Genomic DNA, 19,344 nt, shown 5'->3' on the forward strand with positions numbered 1-19,344 from the left:
ACATATAAATATTTTCTATTTCATTTTAAACAATCATTAGCTCAGTGAAACAGTGCTTTGCCATTTAGAAAGACCTTTTGAAAAAATGGGCTTCTCTTGGGTTGCTGACAGGGCTCCCCAGTGTGTGATGTACACTTGATTACAGGCGTTGCACTGTGATAGTTAATATGCCAGCGCTGTTGCTCTGTGTCCTAATTTTTCTCCTTCAAGGAAAGAAAGAAAATAGACTACCAGCTCTTCTCTTTTTGTCCTGACAGCTGTGCATTGAAAAGGCTTCAACATGTTTTGAAAAATTTGCTCATCTATGCTACAGCTGCATCAAGTCCCGGAGACACCGTCTCAGCACTCACTAAAAGGAGAATGTTGCATTCACAGATGGTTGTGTGGAGCACAAAGACACATGGATCAATAAAAGTGTTTTTGCCACTTCTGTGCTACGAGTTAGTGCCATGTTAGGGTTTAAAGAAGTGGAACAAACAGTAGTTCATAGCTTGTCGAATCTACGCACAGAAATTAAAGCTACACAGATTCAAATTTGCATTGCTGTTTAGCTTACAGGCATTGGAATGACCTTCTAACTGCGCAGTGATAATTGCCTACTTTGCAGTATGTTTAAAGCTTTGAAGAAGAATACTTAGAATGTTGGAACATGCATTAAAAATCATTGTCTGGTAACTAATAAGAACTTAAAGCCATTCTATAAATAGTTCAGATAGGCTCTGAAGGGAAAAATGAGCAAATACACTTAGGCAAATCACAGGAAGACCGGTTGTGCTGGGATGTGCTGTGTGTTTAGCAGTGGTAGCCTATAGGCCATGTCAGCAAGCAGACGGCCCTGTAATGAGTGGGTCTGGAGAGGGGAAGGGAGTTGCTGAGGGCCTGACATCCCTGTGTATTCTGGCAGTTTTTCCAGGCTACCTCAGACCTCATCCGTGTTCCTCGGGCGGAACATCAGGCAGAGTTAGGAGTGCATCTTGCAGATTAGTTTAATCTGCAAGAAAGGAAGAAATCCAGTTTGCATGCTCCCTTGTTGCTTCCCAGTGTGAAGTAAAGAGCAGTAAATAGAGATGATCTGGAGGTTTGCTTCAGAAGCATGCTTGTGATCTGTGCTAAAATTCAATTTATAGAATTATGTGGAACATCTGTAGTCCTTTACCCTGGATTTATGATCTTGACATTGGGTAGAATAATGATTTTGTTAGGAATTTAGAAGTTTTAATAGGGCTGATGTTTCGGGGCAGAAAGGAGATCAAGAAATGGTGCATTAAAATATTGAAGACTGACATCTATGATTCATGTTTGCATATGCTCTGACTCTCAAGCACTAAATTCACAGGAACATTTGTATTTGGGGTTATGTGACAAGGTTTTGGAAGTGGGTGGGGCTGCAGGAGTGAGAAGAGAGCAGGGACTGCCCTGTGTCTGGTCAGCTCCAGAATGAGCCCACTGATGGCCAAAGCTGAGCCTGTCAGTAGCACTTTGTCCCTCTGAGGTAATGAATTTAGGAAACGTGTGCAGAAAACTATACAGCAGATGTGAGAGAGAGAGAGAGAGAGAGAGACTGAGAAAATGTCAGAGGACAGCCCTGCAGCCACCAAGGTCAGTGCAGGAGAAAGGCAGGAGGTGCTCCAGGCATGGAGCAGAAGATCTCTGCAGACCAGGAGAGGCCAGTGGTGGAGCAGACTGTCCCTCTGCAGCCCACGGACGCTGCGTGGATCAGATCTCCATGCGCAGCCCATGGAGGAGCCCACGGTGCAGCCGTGGATACCCCAGTAGGAGCAGGGCCTGGGCTGGAGCTGCAGCTGTGGAGAGGAGCCGCGGTGTGGCAGGAGGGCTGGGGGAGCTGCTGCACAAGGGGACCTGTGCTGTGGTCCTGGAATATGGGCCCTGTTGTACCAGACCCTTGTTGAAGCAGTGCTTGAGGCAGCCATGGGGAAGGAATTACAAGGGAGTTGTGGAAGGGTGTGAAGAGGAAGGAGTGGTGGAAGAGAACTGCTGTGGGCTGAGTGCAGCCCCCCTCTCTGTTCCTGCTGCTCTGCATGAAGGCAGCAGAGGATTGAAGGCCAAGGGAGTGGAGTCGAGCCTGGAGGAAGGGCTTGGTGGCACGAGATGGCTTTCATTTTATCTTAGTTCCTCATCATCCTACATTATTTTTAATTGGCAATAAATTAATCCTCCAACTCAGGCCTATTTTGTATGTAATGATAATCAGTGAGTGAATTCCCTGCCCTTATCTCAGCCCAGGAATCGTTTTTTCTCATTTTCTTCCCCTCCTGATGAGGGGGGAGTGTGAGAGCAGCTGGGTGGGTCTGGCACTGAGCTGAGGTTCCTCACCACAGCAATGCTGAACAAATGAACAAACTTGAACTTTGCAATTGTGTTCCTGTGAGTTCTCTCCAGTCCCGGTTCCCTTAAACTGCCAGCAATGCTGGCATGAATTAATTTAACAGTTCTGTTTTTTTCTTGTGGATTACGTTGTCTTCACATGATCCTGTTTACCAACAATAACTTCCAGCAGAGCTGAAGAAACAGAGCACTGACATGTTCAGTAAGCACTGTAAATGCAGGACAAGATGCCTGCATGATGTCCTTCTAAATTTTATTCTCCGTTCTCTTCATGTGAATCTCCTCATGTTTAAAATAAAAAGAACAAAAACTCTCTAACATTTCCAACTGCCCATCTGTAGTAATTAGTTTTGAAATAAGATTTGTTGGTCTGCCAGCTAATGGTAGATCTGGTACGTAGCAGAATTGTTGAACTCATATTGAAATCATCAGTGACATTAAGAAAAATTAAACAAATTATCTTGTGCATCCTAGCTACAGAAATGCAATGAAAAATTCAGTAGTAGTTGAATGGCAATGCACTTGAACGTGCAGGGGTTTTGATGGTGGGAAGGGCAGCCATGGGTGGATGGAGGGAACAGCATTTATTTGGCATATCTTAATCACTCCTCCTGCTTTAGAAGTGTAATTTAGTAGTGATTTGATTTCAGTGTTTTGTTTGACATAGTTGCCTTTTTGGGCCATTTCTGATCCCTTTTTAATTTAAAACAACTTTCCTGCGGCATTTTGCAAGAGCTTCTCTTCCTCAACTTCTTTCTTGGTTGCCTTTTTTCTGTCATACAGCTTCTATCACTTGAATTTATAGATTTAGTATTAGTAGGAAAACATTTGTTTCCAATTAATACCTTAAAAACAAAACAACAAAACAAACAAACAAGAAAACAACCCCAAAACTAAAATCTTTTCAGCTTCAGATTTGAGAATTTATTTTAATCCAAAGATGTTACAGAATTGCTACTATAAGTGAAAAATGTTTCTGTTCTTCCATTAATTCGAGTGATCTTTTTTCACAATTAAAACAACTGGATAGGCTCCTATTTAGTAGGAGCTATTGGGAATAGGTGAACGGTTGGACTGGGTGATCTTTTAGGTCTTTTCCAACCTTGGTGATTCTATGATTCTATGATTCTAACTGCAGATGAGGCTGTTTTCAAAGATTCTTCTTCATTATGAGATGAGTCTGAAAATGACTTCATTTAGAATTTGTTCTAAATCCTGAATCCTGGTGTGAAAAGCTGTCTGATGTTTGTGCACATGGCTGTTTTATCTAGGTCTGAACTTTGATTACTGATAGCTATGTGATGTGTATCACTGATCTGCCTGGCAGTGTAGCAGTAGTGGCATACTGCTAGTTTTACTGAGTAGCTCCTTCTGAAGTCTAAGAATATGAAATTTGCCTTGTTTGCCCTGAAGTGGCCATGTAGCAGTTTTATCTAGCTTTCTGACCCTTGCAGTAGCTCTCTACTTGTAAGGTAAGTTAATCAATTAACTTGAGATATGTAAAAGGTAGCTATTATGTTTTCAAATTGAAACGTGTAGTTTCACTGTATATGTATCCCTTTCATTCTGATAAGTTTTTCACAGTTGTGTGGGCTTTGGAGAACAGCTGTGCTATTCTGTGCTATTCCTTTTATGAACTTCCATCATTCAGAAGATTCTCTACATGTGGACTCAATTTGGCTAAATTCTGCAACAATCTCATGTGTCCTGTTGCTTCTCTTTCTCAAGTTGTGCAGTTGTTTTTCCTCCGCATTCACAAAAAGGAAATGTTCATGAGTTTTCTGTCAGGTTCTTCCCTTCCCTTCCCTTCCCTTCCCTTCCCTTCCCGTCCCGTCCCGTCCCGTCCCGTCCCGTCCCGTCCCGTCCCGTCCCGTCCCGTCCCGTCCCTTCCCTTCCCTTCCCTTCCCTTCCCTTCCCTTCCCTTCCCTTCCCTTCCCTTCCCTTCCCTTCCCTTCCCTTCCCTTCCCTTCCCTTCCCTTCCCTTCCCTTCCCTTCCCTTCCCTTCCCTTCCCTTCCCTTCCCTTCCCTTCCCTTCCCTTCCCTTCCCTTCCCTTCCCTTCCTTCCCTTCCCTTCCCTTCCCTTCCCTTCCCTTCCCTTCCCTTCCCCCTCTCTAGTTTCAGCACTGTTTATGTATGCAGGGAGATGCAAAATGCTGCTGATCTGATGTACAGGTGTAAACGAGGAAAACATGTGCAAGGTAATAGGAAAATTGGTACTTGTATAAGATGGAAACGCTTGTGTAACAAGTTAGTGGAAACTTGGAACAGCTCCATAATTTGTATATTTAATTTAATTTGAGTGTTGCATACCTGTAGCTTTGTGCATTAAAATACCTATGATGCACACACAGTTGTAAAACCCTTTGCTTTAAGTCCCGTATGCCTTAGTGATGATGACCCTTGCATACCTTAACTTGGCAGCTAATTGTATTCAAGTGGTTTTGTACCTCTTAAACTACCATTCCCTAAGTAATGCGTCACACTTCCTCCCCCACCCCTTCCGTATCCTCTTTCCATATTGTTCATGTTTGTGCTCTTCGTTAGACATGACTTTTAAATTGTTGCTCTTCCTCTTTTCTGCCCTCAGAAGGTGTTATGTTACCAGAAAGCAGCTTTACTATGGCCAGTGGCTGTTTGCTGTGCATTGTGTTGATGTACAGCTTGTGGTGCTGCAGCTAAACCACAGAGCTCAGGCTGTACTTCCATCAACCTCCAAACTCTGGCTGTTGTGGCTGTGCTGTACAGCTGTCACTTGCCTTCACAGCTTCAGAAGAGATTTGGGCCATTCAGAACAGTAATAGCATTTCATTACTCTCCCACTAAAGACTTCTGACTCGGTAAAAGCTGGTTAAGTGGTGACAAAGCCACGTGTTCATTTTGCACGTCCTCTTAAGCTCCTCAAAGATGATTTATCTGATTTATCTGAAAAATATCTAAAAATTACTTTATTTTTGAGTCTGTGATTCACTGAACCACCACCTCAGCTCACACCTGAGGAGTGGCTGTTGTGATGCTGCTGCAATGAAAGAGAGAATGTCCTCCAGGAGGTGCATCTGATTCATTTATTACAGAAACCTGTTGACCAGATGAATGTTACCTTGGGATTAAACAACCTTTTGTACCTTCAGGTAGAAAGTATTCTTGGATGGTTTTATTTTTGGTTCTCTGTTTTTATAGCACATAGCAAAATAATGTGAACTGTTGGTCCCAGTGGTCATTTTTGAGATATGATGTGCTCTTCCGAAACAGCCGGTGTTGGCAAATAGATTGTGTGTGATTAACTGTATGGAGTTCATTGGTTATTCCTATGCCAGGGATGAAACTGAGATAGGGAACGGGAAGTAGATGGAACTAAATTTTGAGACTGAAAGCAGTAGTTCCTGTACCTGTAGGTAGCACGCACTGAAGTTGTTTGCTTTACTGTGGTTTGTATTAAAGTAAATTTAAATTAGAATTTCTCGCTTCACAGGTGGGCTGTGTTCTTTGTAACTTCCCTTAAGAACTTGCCATGATAATAAAAAATTTGCTGTTAAATTTAACGATTTCAAAAAATGAAATGGGAGAAACGTTTGGTAATTTTCACTCTCGTTCTGATGTGTGTATGTGATGGCAAACGGCAGCTGTACTTCTGCTGAACAAGGAACAACTGATGAAACGCTGCTGGTTTTTCATCAGTTTGAAGCCACTGTGGTGATAATTCTTAAGTGTCTAAAATGCTGTAACTAAAGCATGGTTAATGCTCAACATCTTTGTTTCCTACTGCATAGCTACAGCTTCTGGGAATATCAGTACAAAGATGATGCATGGGCTTACTGTATCACTTTGGCTGTCTTTAGAGTAACATTAGAAATAGGAAGTTTGGATTCTTAAGTGTACTTAAAAATTGCCTTTAGTGGTAAAGCATAAAGGGAACTAAAATTTGTAACCAAAATCTCTTCTTCCTCTCCCAAGTTATTCTGGATTTAATTTCACTAATGAAATCTGCAGACTTGAATTTGTTAAACTTCCATGCAGAGTTGATGAGTTTCTTGATGTAGTGTAAAGGCTCATGGAAGTGTTTGTGGGTGAGCTGTCAGCGGGCTGCTTGTGTCTGCCCTTCTTTGGGAAGTCTGCTCTTACCCAGGGCGGGGATGCTTGTTTGCCAGATGCTGCTCCATTGACATGATGGGTTTGACTTTTGCGATAGGTTTTGATTCTGTAAGGTATAAAAATTTTGCAGATGCTGAGAGAAATCTGTTTGGAGTGAAGTGGGCTATTGAGCAGTCTTTGTTCGGATGTTCTCAGAGTGAATCCCTGCAATTTAGGACAGGCGTCGCTTAAGGATTGCATCAGTGCTGGAATGGCATTAAGTAGGCATTCTTCTCTGAACTAAATTCAAAAATCCTTTTTATCCTTCTGCTGAGTCTATGAGAAGTGGTCAGATCTTGTTTTATTTTTATAAGCAGAGCACAGTGGTGAGAAGCTAATCTTCATTAGTAGGTTTACTGCATCATTGACTCTTTGTTACATTGATTCTTTGTTTAATGCTTGTGCAGAAGGTCTGGGCTACAATTAACCTTATGTTTGTGTTGTAACATAGATTTAAGGTCTTTGCAGCACGTTTGTAGCTCTTCGTCTTGAATTAATACTGAAATACAAGTATTGATTTTTGAGAGAAATAGCAGTGAAAGCTTGCTTGTATGTTTGTAAGTGATGTTTAGGTACTACGCTGTTTGAAACCTCCTTATAAACCAACAAGAAGAAATTACTAATGATATACCTGTCATTGTACTGATTACTGAAGTCATTGTTTCTCTTCCCAGAAAGAGACTGGGGGAAAACAACTCTGCTTTGCCACACAGTCCTAAGGTACATGGATGGATTACATCTAAAGACCAATTAATTGTTATGTATGGCAAGCCAGAAAGTCAAAACTGAATTGGAGTACAGGTGATGGTTACAACATAGCTGGGAGGTGTATCCTACTTGTACCGTATTTGGTGGGTAAAAGACCAAAAGGTTGATGAATATGAACCTTCCTTTTTTTTCTGTGCTGATTTTACCAAACAGAAGTGCTTTTACATTGGTAAATATTTTAGCTGATGCCAACTAAATGGATACCAACACATTAGTACTCCTTGCTAGTAAATACCAGTATAATCTGATTTAAATTTGTTAGAGATGCATCTCAGGCTTTATTGCAGCTTCTCCACTGTGTTTTCCCTGAGCTGGAGGCTGGAAATACAGGGTTGCCTTCAAGCCAATGTTCTGGTCTTGACTGGGAAGTTTGTTTTGTTGTGCTGTGCTGTGTTTACCAGTCCTCAAGAAGTGAAACTAGAAACAACAGCAACTTTCTGCCTGTCGCTGACTTCCTATTCTCACAGCAGAGGTGAAGAAACTGATAGTGTTTTCTTCCCCAATTGCTGCTGCTGAACAAACTGGTTTACCCTTCGTTTGACTGCCTTTCATAAGAAGACTACTTTATAAACATAGGAAACCATGGATGCAGGGCTGCATGGCAATGAAGATAATTTCAAATGTTCAGAGTCTTGCAGTCAAATGCAGTCTTTTTCCTCTCTACCAAAGTGCAATTTATTTTTTAATAAAGTGCATGACAGATATTGTAAGAAGCTGATTACTTGAACTTTTCAAAGTAGGTTTATGTTGTTTAGACACAACTGATGAAAGCAGGCAGGTATCAAAATTTGCCTGATGTCTTTGTGTAGACTTGCTCCAACGTACCTTTGAGTCACTGTGAGTAGATTTAGTCAGAGAAGCTTGTTTGTGCCATTCAGACTTTTCATAGGATTTATTGAGAGGATTCTCTTTGTAGTTGGAGTATTACCACAGGTAATGTGTTTACCTGTTCAAAGATGAGCAGTCCGTGGGAGACTGGAGTTCAGGTGTGGCCAGAGACTGAAGGCTGGGTTTTGTCTGCTGTTGGGGAGCGAATGATTACAGGATGCCCTGCAATGTCTGCTCCTGTAGAAGGGAGAAAAAGTCTAGGAGTTGGTAAGTAAATGTGAGACACGATGGCAACACTTAGCTTTCCTTTACTGTGTGAATGCATCCATTGCTGTATCACACAGGGCCCAATAAGGCTTTAAGCAGCCTATTGAGCAGAACGAGAGCTGGGTCACAGCTTGTGGTCACAGAGCACAGCAGGAGGAGCTTCTTCCTATTCTCCATCGTGCTGCTGCTGTCCTGCTCCTGGCAGCAGTGTCTTTTGGAGCTGCTGGGAGCTCTGTAGCCTTATTCAATAATAGCAGAATAGCAGCCACTGCAGGAACAGCCATCCTTGCCTTCCTGTTTTCATCTCTGGAATTATCTGTGTAATCAGATGACGAGTTGAAGCTGTGCATATGTCAGAGTATTCAAGGACTGTCTGTGCAGAGGAACAAAACTTTATATTTTAGTGAGTAAAATGATAAAATATAGATGACTTTTGTAACTGGACATAGTGAGGAAGCACAGCTTCCACAAAAACAAAGCCCCTTTTTAAAATTTCTGTCTGTAAGTCTGAATGTTGTTTTGGTGGCACTGGGAACAGACATCACATCATTAATGGTGAATTTTAAAATAGCATTATTGTTTGCTCCATTAATTCTGACTGATACAGAGATAAAAATGATTAATTGAGAGACTTAATTAGTGCAGCATAGCATCAGACTACTTAAATATAAGTCTGCCAAAGTGATAAGCATAACTCTTCTTAGCAAATGTTCTTGCTTGTGTCAGCATCTAAAATATTACTACCATTTTTCTGTTTAAATTGATACTGCATATCTTAATGCTGTTAAAACATTCACAGTGTGCTGCGAATTAAGATGTGCAATACAGGACATTGGAAATGGATGCAGAAAGATAGTTTTCCTTTTGTATTTAGTAACCTGTCGGAGTGGAAAGAAGTAACAGCAGCGTGCAGGATGGGTATTGTAGTTTTCAGAACCCTGGGGGGGCCATGGACTTCATATATGAGGGCTGCTCCAAAAGTAATGCCTCCTGTTTTATGATGGTGGTGTGGCAGTAGAGGCTGAGCCTTCCCACCAGTATTCTGTTACATGTTGTTGTGTGACAGATGGCAGCAGAGGGGCAGCCTGACAAAATGGCATCTGACATGGAAGTGCACATGAAGCAAAGGTGTGGAATTGAATTCCTCCATGTGGAAAAAAATGGCACTCACTGACATTTGCTGAACGTTTATGGATGTGAGCACAGTGAGGCGGTGGGTGGTGCATTTCTGCAGTGGTGACAACGGCAGTGGGTCACCTCTGCTGATACAGATTGTTACAAACATGGCATGCAGGCTCTTTCTTTGCTGCTGAAAGTGCAAAGCTGATGGTGGTGGCTATGCTGAGAACAAGTGGCTTGTAGCTGAGAATTTGCTCCATCAAATAGTGTTATTGTACTCTTTGCATCTGTTATAGTTTCCATGGAAATAAATCGGAGGCATTATGTTTGGAGTGACAAGTTCTTCTGTATTATGAGGGATTATGAGGGGTATGAGGGACTCACAACAGTTTGTAGAGGATGACTTACATTAGGTTGCAGTTAAAATTCCTGAAATATTTCTGCTTTTCTGTCTGTTGATGCTGCTGCCATGGCCACGTTTGATTTTACAGTTTAATACAGCAGCTGACTTGCAGAATATTATTTTAAGACATAATTATAAAGACTGGGACCAGCACTGGGAAAGGTCATGAATTTGAAGGAGAATTCATGCGAGACTCACACATATAGAATGTAACTGAAACATAGCATAGCAGTGTTAGATGTAGGCAGAGTTCCAGAAGATGTAATCTTTGGCTGTCAGTCTGTAAAGTGACTTCCATGTAGTAGCAATCCTCATGTGCTTTTCTGTGAAGACTTTCCTATCCTTTCAGCTTCTTTACTTCCAGTATTAATGTGTTACAGAAACAAGGCTTGCTCTGTCTTGTTGAGCAGTGAGAATGCAAATCCTCTTTGATCATCACTTGTTTATAGGGCCGACTAAGTGAGATTTGTGTTTATATATCCTTAAAGAAGAAATGTGTGAGTGACCATTTCACAGTGGTCAGAATTGTGCCCTTTCATGAGACTGAGGAGAGAAAAACAGTAATAAGCACTTGAAAAAGCCAGACACCATCTAGGGAAGGAGAAGGAGGAGAACAAAAGCTGACTTAAGCTGAGACAGAAGACACTGCTTGTTGCACAAGTCAAACCAGTCATGAGATATTAGCAAGCCTGAAATTATACCCAGCCCAAGCCTTTGAGATTATGTTTATTAAAAGCTGCCATAAAATATTGTGCTCTTTTATTTCCACCCTTTCAAGAAAGGAGCATTGTTCAAAATTGGCCGTACTCTCTTAATTGTAGCTTGTCAGAAATTAGCGATTGTGGTTCTTTTGGATCTGCAGCTGATTGTGTTAACCCTCATCAGATTAATTGTCTCATGGCTCATGACTGCACACACAACACTTGGTGAGGTGGAATTATTGCAGAGCACTGCAGAGCACTGCCAGTTCGTGTCGCTCTGCTTTGTGGCATTCTGAGGACGTGCTACGAAGGTGACTTCGCACTCAGACTGCAGCTTCCAGCTGGGTTGGCCGTGGGCACGGCTGATGAAGACGATCTAATTTCAAGATGTACTTATTTAAGCAAAGCATGTAGAAGTAATTGTGAATTAAATCTAAGTAGATGGCCCAAATATGTTTTATTATATACTTATTTAATTTTCTTGCCGTTTTATTTGAATTTTGTACTTATGGGGCTCTTATTAACTAGTAAGCTTTAATAAGGCCATAAGATTAAAAATATGGTCCTAGCAATATTAGAGAGATTGATTAATGTTTGTAGAGTTCTTGTAAGTCTCTTAGTCAATTACTGCTTACTGATTGCTGATAGTAAGAATGGTTGTTTTAAATTCTTTGCAGTATATGTAAGACTCTTTAATTCCAATTTAATGTTTTGACACGAGCTTTCTCCATGGAACATTACTTGATGCAGCTGCCTTGGTTTCCTTGCTCTTACTTTGAGTCCTTTGAGGGTGGTTTTGAAATTGCTTTGAGATAGCTTTTTAGCAGCAGCTAATTCTACTAATCTCCAAAGTGACCGTTTTCCATTGGTGACTGTGCAGCATCTCACAGGGGATCCTGCAGAACTGCAAGTGTTCTGCTGTAATGAAGCATGATTTTCCATTAAGATGAGAGTTCAATTATATTTCTTCAGGCAAGTTCAGTCCCTACTTTGCTATCTTCCACCTGTTACTCCTCATGCAACACAACTGCAACAACAAGTTCTATTCTGAAGAAATGCTGACTTTTAAAAGCCGCAGGGGAAGGAGTGTATGCTTTCTGCAGTTGGATTTTTTGTGTGTGTGCCAATATGGCTGTGTGTATTGATTTTCCTAATAGCTTTACTTTATTTTTAGATAAGCTTCCTAGTCAAAATCTTCCCCTTCCTCTGTAGGTCATTACTTCAAAATATGCAGAAAAATACACATACTAAACATGAAAAGAAGTTAAAGATGCAAGAAAAATATCAGAACGATATGGCTCTTATCCTATTGCTGCCTGAAGGTAGTGTGGTAGAAGGACACCAGTGCTGTTAAAAACCATGACTGTTGTCAGGTGCTTAAGGTATTTACTGGGAGAGTTAGCCTGGGATGAGTGCTACTCTTCATGGTGTGTAGGTTGTTTTGTCTTCCTCACTAATGTGCTCAGATCTGGAAATAAGTCTTTGGTTTTATGGAACCAGTTCAATAGTTCTGCGGTGAGAAAAATGGAAGATGGTTTTTGTATAGCAAGCTTGCTATTGTCTGTAATAATGCCAGCAGTAAGAATGTCACGTTCAGGAGAAATATCTTAGAGACTGATATTGTATGGGCTTAGTCTAAACTCACACTATATCAGCAGACTAAATTATTGACGCTTGGGTTTGGGTAGGATCTGTAATTAGTAACTAGTGAGAAAAGATAAAGGAGCTGTTGATCTTTTCCAGGTGCAGTGAGGCAACATAAGGAGGAAGATTAATACAATTGAAGGAATTATTATTTTTAAAAAATTCTCTGGGGGAAGCAAAAGAAAAGAGAGTAGTTCTATGATCTTGATCAGATCTTTTGTTCCTGGCATTTAATGCTTTCCAGGGTGCAAGGAAATCAGAGTCACAAGTTGAGGTTGGCAAGGACCTCTGGGTCTATCTGGCCCAAGCGCTGCTCAGGCAGGGACCCCCACAGCTGGGTGCCCAAGACCGTGTCAAGGCGGCTCCTGAAGATCTCCAAAGAGGAGACTCTAGAGCCTCTCTGGGCAACCTGTGCCAATGCTCTGGCACCTAGAAGCACAGAAATGCTTCGTGATGTTACAAGGAACCTCTTGTGTTTCAGTTTGTGCCCGTTGCCTCTTGTCCTGGCACTGGTTGCTGCTGGAAGGAGCCTGGCTCCATCATGTTTGCAGCCTCCCTTCAGGTATCTTACATACACTGATAAGTTTCCCTTGAGCCTTCTCTAGTCTAAAGAGTCCCAATGACTGTCAGATTTGCAGCAATCTGAGCACCACAAGTCTTTCAAGCCAGGTTTGGCACAGTGCGTGCTTCTAAATTGTTAAGAAGTTAAATAGTAGTTGTGGGCTGATTCTTAGCTGAACCATTGCATAGCAGGTAGCACTTTGCTTGAGAAGAACCTTGTGCGAGGCCAAAAAACTCTGCAGGAGAACAGCTTGGTATAAGTGCCCTTGCATATTTGATATGGAGGTTTGTTTTGCAAGTGTTGGGAGTGCTGACTGCTGTCCTGAAAGCAGATGAATTCTAGCAATATTCAATCTTAGATTTGTACTGTTTTGATCCAGGAAAACATTCTTATCACCTCCTAGCATCCTAAGAATTTCAAGTCCCCAAGTTATCCCTAACAATAAAGCAGGTCTAAATAATAATAAAAAAGTATTTTCCATCCCGTAACCAAGAAATACTAAACAGTTACAGAAACACAAACTGCATTTTTACAAGATTTTATTTCATGGTATCTTAAGTACTAAGCCAGAAGCAGACACCTAAAGCCCCATTTCTAGTCAGTTCTTTAAATGAGGTGCTTTTCATGCAGCTCTTGGCAAATACCAGTAAGAATTCTTACCCCAGACCAGTGATGTGTTACAGGAGCAGTGTCCTGTGAGGCTGTTTGTTCAAATCCTCTTGTTTATTATTAGCCGGGCTGTAGGCTGCAATGGATACCACTGCTATGTTGCCTGCATGACACTTCTTGCTAACAAATGGCATCTTTGTTTGTGTATCTGCAGTTCGTGTAGCTGTAGAGGGGCCATGCCTTGAAAAAGAGTGAGCCAGTGCCAAATAGCTCGGTTACATGGAGCAATTGCTCCAAGTGGAGGAGGAGAACTTTCTCCTTTTACTTTCGGATGCAGTGGCTTGGAATATGATCTAGGAATAAACAGGTTTACTTCATGAGGACTAAAAGTGACTTTTACAAGGACTGGGCAGAAAACCTCAATCGACAGAATGGTAAAATATCATTTTATTTTATGTACTGCACTTTAACTGTTAACTGTCTGAAGGTACTGTGCACTGATTTCCTTCTCTTTAATTTCTGTACAGTGACAACTTTGAGTTTTAAATACCCAGTATGATTAAGTTATACGGTTACGCTGAATGGTGGAAGAAATGTAACTCACTTAATTACTGGTGGTATTTTCTTCCTGAGCAACTATTACTCTGTAAAGACATAGCATTTTCTGACTATTCAACTGTTTTTTCACTTCCTAAAAATAACATGCATGAGAAGAGAAATGAAGTATAATAAATGTTTATTTTGTTTCCTGTAAAGCAGAAAATCTGATATCTATGTGTAGATATGTACCACGTTTTTCTTCTTTTTAAATGTTGTCTACCCACAACAAAATACTATTAAGCGTACGTCATGGGTCATGGCTTTTCCTTCATTGTTTGTGAGAAAGAACTTGAAGGAAAATAAACAGCATTGGTATGAAAGGGACTTTCTGATATGACCGCAGACTTAAAACAAAACTTCTGCTTGTTGCTCTGTTATGTGCCTTCAGTGTGTAGATGCACAGCAGCTGTTGGTAGTGCCTGCAGACAGGAATTTGTGCCACTGCAGCTCTTTGTGCAGTGGAATGTGCTGTGTGCAAACAAGAATTTGAGTGAAGCAATGGAAAACAGATGATTGTGTTCCAAGTCTTTGGGGGTTTTAGATTGCTCCACAGTCAAGGAGGCAATGGGGGTGGGTCAGATAAAGCAGGGAGAAATCTCCTTTTCAGAGTAAGGATAAGGTAGCACAGGGCAATAGCAATATACTAACCCTCATCCCCACAACAAGAGTCATGACTTAAGTTTATGGTACATCTATAACTTATGCATCAGCACCATAAGCACTGTAACATACCTTGTTACGTCCCCACTCCTTCGAGATCTGTGAAGCTCTCTGTGGTACTCATGTTGTGCTGCCTTGATGAAGAAGCTGTGCTCGGTGGTTTTTACCTTTCCTTGTATCTAACAGTGCATTTTTAGACTAAGGGAGAAGCCTAACTAGTGAGGTAGAGCCACACAAACTTCATTCACAGTAACTTTGGCTCAGTGGCTTGTAGATGGTTCGTCACAGGGCCAGCCATGTCTGAGACTGTCCAAATGCTTCTTGAAGTTCCTCAGGTCCTCTACTGTCACACAGAGCAGAGCTCAGCGCTGCCCTCTGCTCCCTGTGAGAGCTGCAGCCGCCGTCAGGCCTTCCCTCAGCTCCTCTGCTCTGGGCTGAGCAAACCCAGCTCTAAGGCTCTGCACTGTCTGTAGTTGCATACGTGTGGCAACTAATGTTTCTCCCTGCGAAACAAAAGGGAACGTGTAGCATGAAGGTGAGAGTAAGCCGGGATTATTTCTCAGTTGTTCAATAGCTGTCAGAATGTGACTTTGTTAGTATCTGTTTTGTTGTTGTTGTAAATTTGTCCTTGAGAAAATATTATTCTTAGTCGAGAGTTTCATTTTTACATCCATTTGTAGGGTATGTAATTATTTTCCTTTAAGTAATGTCTGTTTTGAATTTGATGTAACATTTTGCTATTAAGTCACTATGACACCCGCTCAATTCCAATTAGTCTTGCATTCGTTTGGGAGCAGGATATTATGGTTTTTACCTTGCATTTTACATCTTATTATTAGTTCATTTTCCTGTAAGTTTACTATACTTGACTTTCTTCCTTAGGATTGCAAGAATGTAGAATTCAGGAAAAGTAAACACTTCTGCATGGGATGCTTAGAGCTGTAGCTGATTAAAAGAACAGGCTGTTTCTAGTTGATTTGTAATAAAAGGTTGTGTAAGAAGCCTGGTTATTGCCAACTTAAGAGTTTATTTTAATTTAATGTGATATTTTTCAGTTCTTGTTCCAGTAAACTGAGCTGAACAAGGGTTTTGAAGTTTTGAAGAACCTCTGAAAATGTGGGGTTTTATTTTCAATGTGGCTGAGATGCACACCACCTAATAGTGAATAGCAGGCTAACATCTGTAATTCATCTATAAATTTGTTGCTTCTAAGTAATGCTGCCATCTCCAGATGACTAATTTCCTTTATCAGAAAATAAATACTGAAGACAAATTAGGACTGTGTCCTTGCAGTAGGTAGGGCTGGCTTGTTTTTTTTGCCTTTGCCACTTACGTTTTTTACATACCATCACGTCTTTCTGTTCCAAAGAGATTGTTGCCTTCAATTCTTGAACAATTGCTGAGGTGAGGAGATGCTCTTATTAGTGACAAAGGAGCAAAGCTTGTACATAGTGCTGGCGGTTTTCTTGCTTTATGGGGCTGATGACAGTGCACAGATATCTAATTTATCAGACCTGATTCTTTATGAACTTAAAATCAGTGACTGGCAAAATGAGACCAAATCTTACCCCAAACTCAAGTATCCTTTAAATCCAGCTGTTTACTGGTCATCCCAGCAGTGCTGAAAAGTCAAGTCACCCGATTTCTAAGGGTAAAGAAGACAAAGGGTAAAATCCTGGCTGTTAAGTTGGTCCTTTTTAAGACTGTCACAGGCTGGAATTTTCTGTTAAAATTTCTCCCTTACCGATGCTTCAAGAGCTTTGTGTGCTGCCTTTCCAAATGTATAAACTTGTAATATCTGTAAAATACAGGAAACAGATCATTGTGACAGAGTGATGGGGAGAAAATACTCTGATGGAGAAAGCTATGTATTAGGCCAGCTGTCCAGAGTGTTTTGTTCTGGCCTTTCTTTCTCTCATTTACCTCTTTTGCATACTAAATGCATGACATTGCTGCTAGCATCACACTCACTGTACCCTGTCATGCTGACCAGCTGTATTAGGAATTTGCATGCTCTGATTATTGTGCTGTCATTGGCACTTTCTATCAGCAGTGATTATACTTTGTTTTCGGTTGCTGACATTTCCTTAGTTTTTAGTCAAAATCAGTTTTCTGTGCTACTTAACTGATCATATGCTAATATCAGCATCACCTGAGACTATATTATTTGCTACATCATGTGCTGTTGATCACCTCTAATGCTAATTTTAACTTGAAAGGTAATCAAACTAGTTTCACCACTTTAACTGCTTTCATTGAAGTAAGACTTCAAGGTCCCTTTCAACTTCAACCTTTCCAAGATTCTGTGTATTTTTCTTCCAAGGAGCATATTTTGTGCAGAATTTGTTCCCATATTTAGCTTTTACTTAATCAGGGATCATTCTGTAATTTCTAACTTGAAGATATTTAAATAATTCTTGCAAGAAACAATATGATCTGTTTATTTCTTGAAATATAACCTCTAGTCCCTGTTTCAAGCTGTTCTCTGAGTTCTGAGTGGATTAACGTAATGTTAGGCTGTGTCCGAGCAGCTAAAAGATTAAGATGTTCCTGGCAGAAAGTGAAGAGGATTACTTTAAAGGCAATGAATATGATAATTTCCATGCTAAATGTAATTGAATTGTCATGAGGCACTGAACATGTCAAACGTCGATGTGTGTTACTTGTGGGGAGAACAGGAAGGTAAGCCACAGAGATGTTCAGCATAAATCTGGACCCTGCTTCTGGCGCAAATACAGTTTTGCATTATTCTATCATACATTATTTAATCTTGGTTTCAACTTCTGTTGTTTAATCCGTGTGTCTCCTTTAGAGTATATTTTTGAATGCAAGCAATTAATCGTTTAGTTGTATTCTGTTAATGAAAAAATACCATGGCCCTCACTACTTACTTAGCTACTCTCTTACTCAAATCAGATCTTATTTCTCTTTTACTGGGAAAAGAGTGATAGAAGTATTTCCCCATTTCTCAAGGCCTAACAGTAATCATACTTTAAACAAATAGGCTTTCCCCAAATCTGTCCATAAAACCATGACAAGAAGTAAGGATTAGAACAGCTCAACTTTGGAATTCTCTCAGCAAGTATAAATTTACTTTTAAAAACTCGTAATTGGTCTTCTCTAAGGAATTAATGTAAACAGACATCTGTTTGTGTCTTACAAAGGAAAATACAATTCAGTTTTGATTATGATTCCTTTAGCTTCCTTCTTTGAAAATAAAGCCTGGTTTCATGTACTACTTTGTCAGTGTGGATTAGGGGCTTAAGTGTGGGCACTGGAAGTTTGGTGAGCAAAGTGTGTCAGCTAGTAAAGGATTAACAAATGGTTTGGTGTAATTTTATTGGGAATATATAGTTCTTAATTGTGCTCAGGGTAGCATGGAGTTTGGTTTTTGTGTCCTTGTGTGGTGATGTTGCTGGGGAGGACGTTCTAGAAGGGGATTTTTGTTGGCTGTTACACAGCTAGCTGGGGTAACAGCCCATGGTAATTATAGAATTGTCAGAAAAAAGCAAGCATGAAACCAAACTGCTTCATCTCTTGCTCTCCTCTTTAAGCTTGGGAATGAATGAAGGTGGATCAGCACCGTGAGGAGCAACAGGAGCATCACTGTGCTCAAACAGCACTACAGGCTGACAACATGAAATGAAGCAACTCACTTACCGCCTTACAGGGAGGAAATTATTTATCAGTGATGTGGCATAGAGATGCATAGCTTCAAAATGTAGCAGATGTGGTTCTTAAATTTTAAATGATTACATAAATAAATGCATGCTGATTCTCGTGTACTTCGGGAAAAAATGACAAAGCCAGATGTCCTCTCTAATAAATGAGAGCGGTCTGATTGGGAAATGATAGTGACAGACAGAGGGGAGCCAGAATGTGGAAAGCAAAGCACAGAGCATTTATTTATGATTTCCTGTAGTTAAAGAAGCAGTCAGACTTCTTGTTAGGGGAAATTTGGGACAGGCATCATTGCTGCCCATGCAGTGGGGCATGTGTCTGTGATGGGGGCATGCTGCGGTTCTGTCTGCATTCCCCTAAAGAAACTTCAAGGGGAAACATGTAGAGAATGTGCTCAGTCACTTCACTAGCAGGCAGCTTTGAAGGCTACTTAGGAGCAACTTAAATATGTAGGTGAATTTTAATAAAGAAATATCCCTTTGAACAAATAAGTGTGCTAATGCCATAGGCTCCAAAAAATCTTTTCCAGACTTATTGACATGACTTATTCATGTGATGTCCAGTTTTGCCCCTTTAAATTTGGAATATTGAAGTGCAGTATATTCTTGCCCAGGTGGCCAACTGTGTTCTGTGCTGCATTAAAAAAAGGGGTGGCCAGCAGGGAGAGGAGGTGGTTGTCCTCCCCTACTCAGCTCTTGTGAGGCCCCATCTGCAGTACTGCATCCAGGCCTGGGGTTCCCAGCACAGGAAGGACACGGAGCTCTTGGTGCAGGTCCAGAGGAGGGCACTAAGATGATCAGAGGGCTGGAGCACCTCTCCTATGGGGTAAGGTTGAGGGAACTGGGCTTGTTCAGCTTGGAGAAGAGAAGGCTCCAGGGAGACCTCATTGTGGCCTTCCAGTTCATGAAGGGGAGCACATAAACAGGAGGGGGAACGGCTGTTTATAAGGGTGGACAGTGATAGGACAGGGGGAATGGTCTTTAACTGAGACAAGGGAGGTTTAGGTTAGATATTAGGAGGAAGTTTTT

At 41.0% G+C, this 19,344-nt stretch overlaps 1 protein-coding gene across 6 annotated transcripts in view; it reads left to right on the forward strand.

The window, feature by feature from the left end:
* USP6NL (USP6 N-terminal like) overlaps positions 1 to 19,344 on the forward strand; it is a 114,851-nt gene that overhangs the window by 38,806 nt on the left and 56,701 nt on the right. Inside the window, exon 1 of one of the 6 annotated variants that reach the window (XM_052681205.1) lies at positions 13,656 to 13,809. The exons of 4 other annotated variants lie outside the window; for them this stretch is intronic. In XM_052681205.1, the coding sequence (XP_052537165.1) occupies positions 13,752 to 13,809 (58 nt within the window). In that variant the 5' untranslated portion in view covers positions 13,656 to 13,751. Of the gene's footprint in view, positions 1 to 13,655; positions 13,810 to 19,344 lie in introns of those variants that run through there. One more of the 6 variants, XM_052681201.1, reaches the window with a different exon arrangement.

Source organism: Tympanuchus pallidicinctus, unplaced genomic scaffold, assembly GCF_026119805.1.
Source record: "Tympanuchus pallidicinctus isolate F22 unplaced genomic scaffold, pur_lepc_1.0 scaffold19, whole genome shotgun sequence".
NCBI classification, from domain to species: domain Eukaryota; kingdom Metazoa; phylum Chordata; class Aves; order Galliformes; family Phasianidae; genus Tympanuchus; species Tympanuchus pallidicinctus.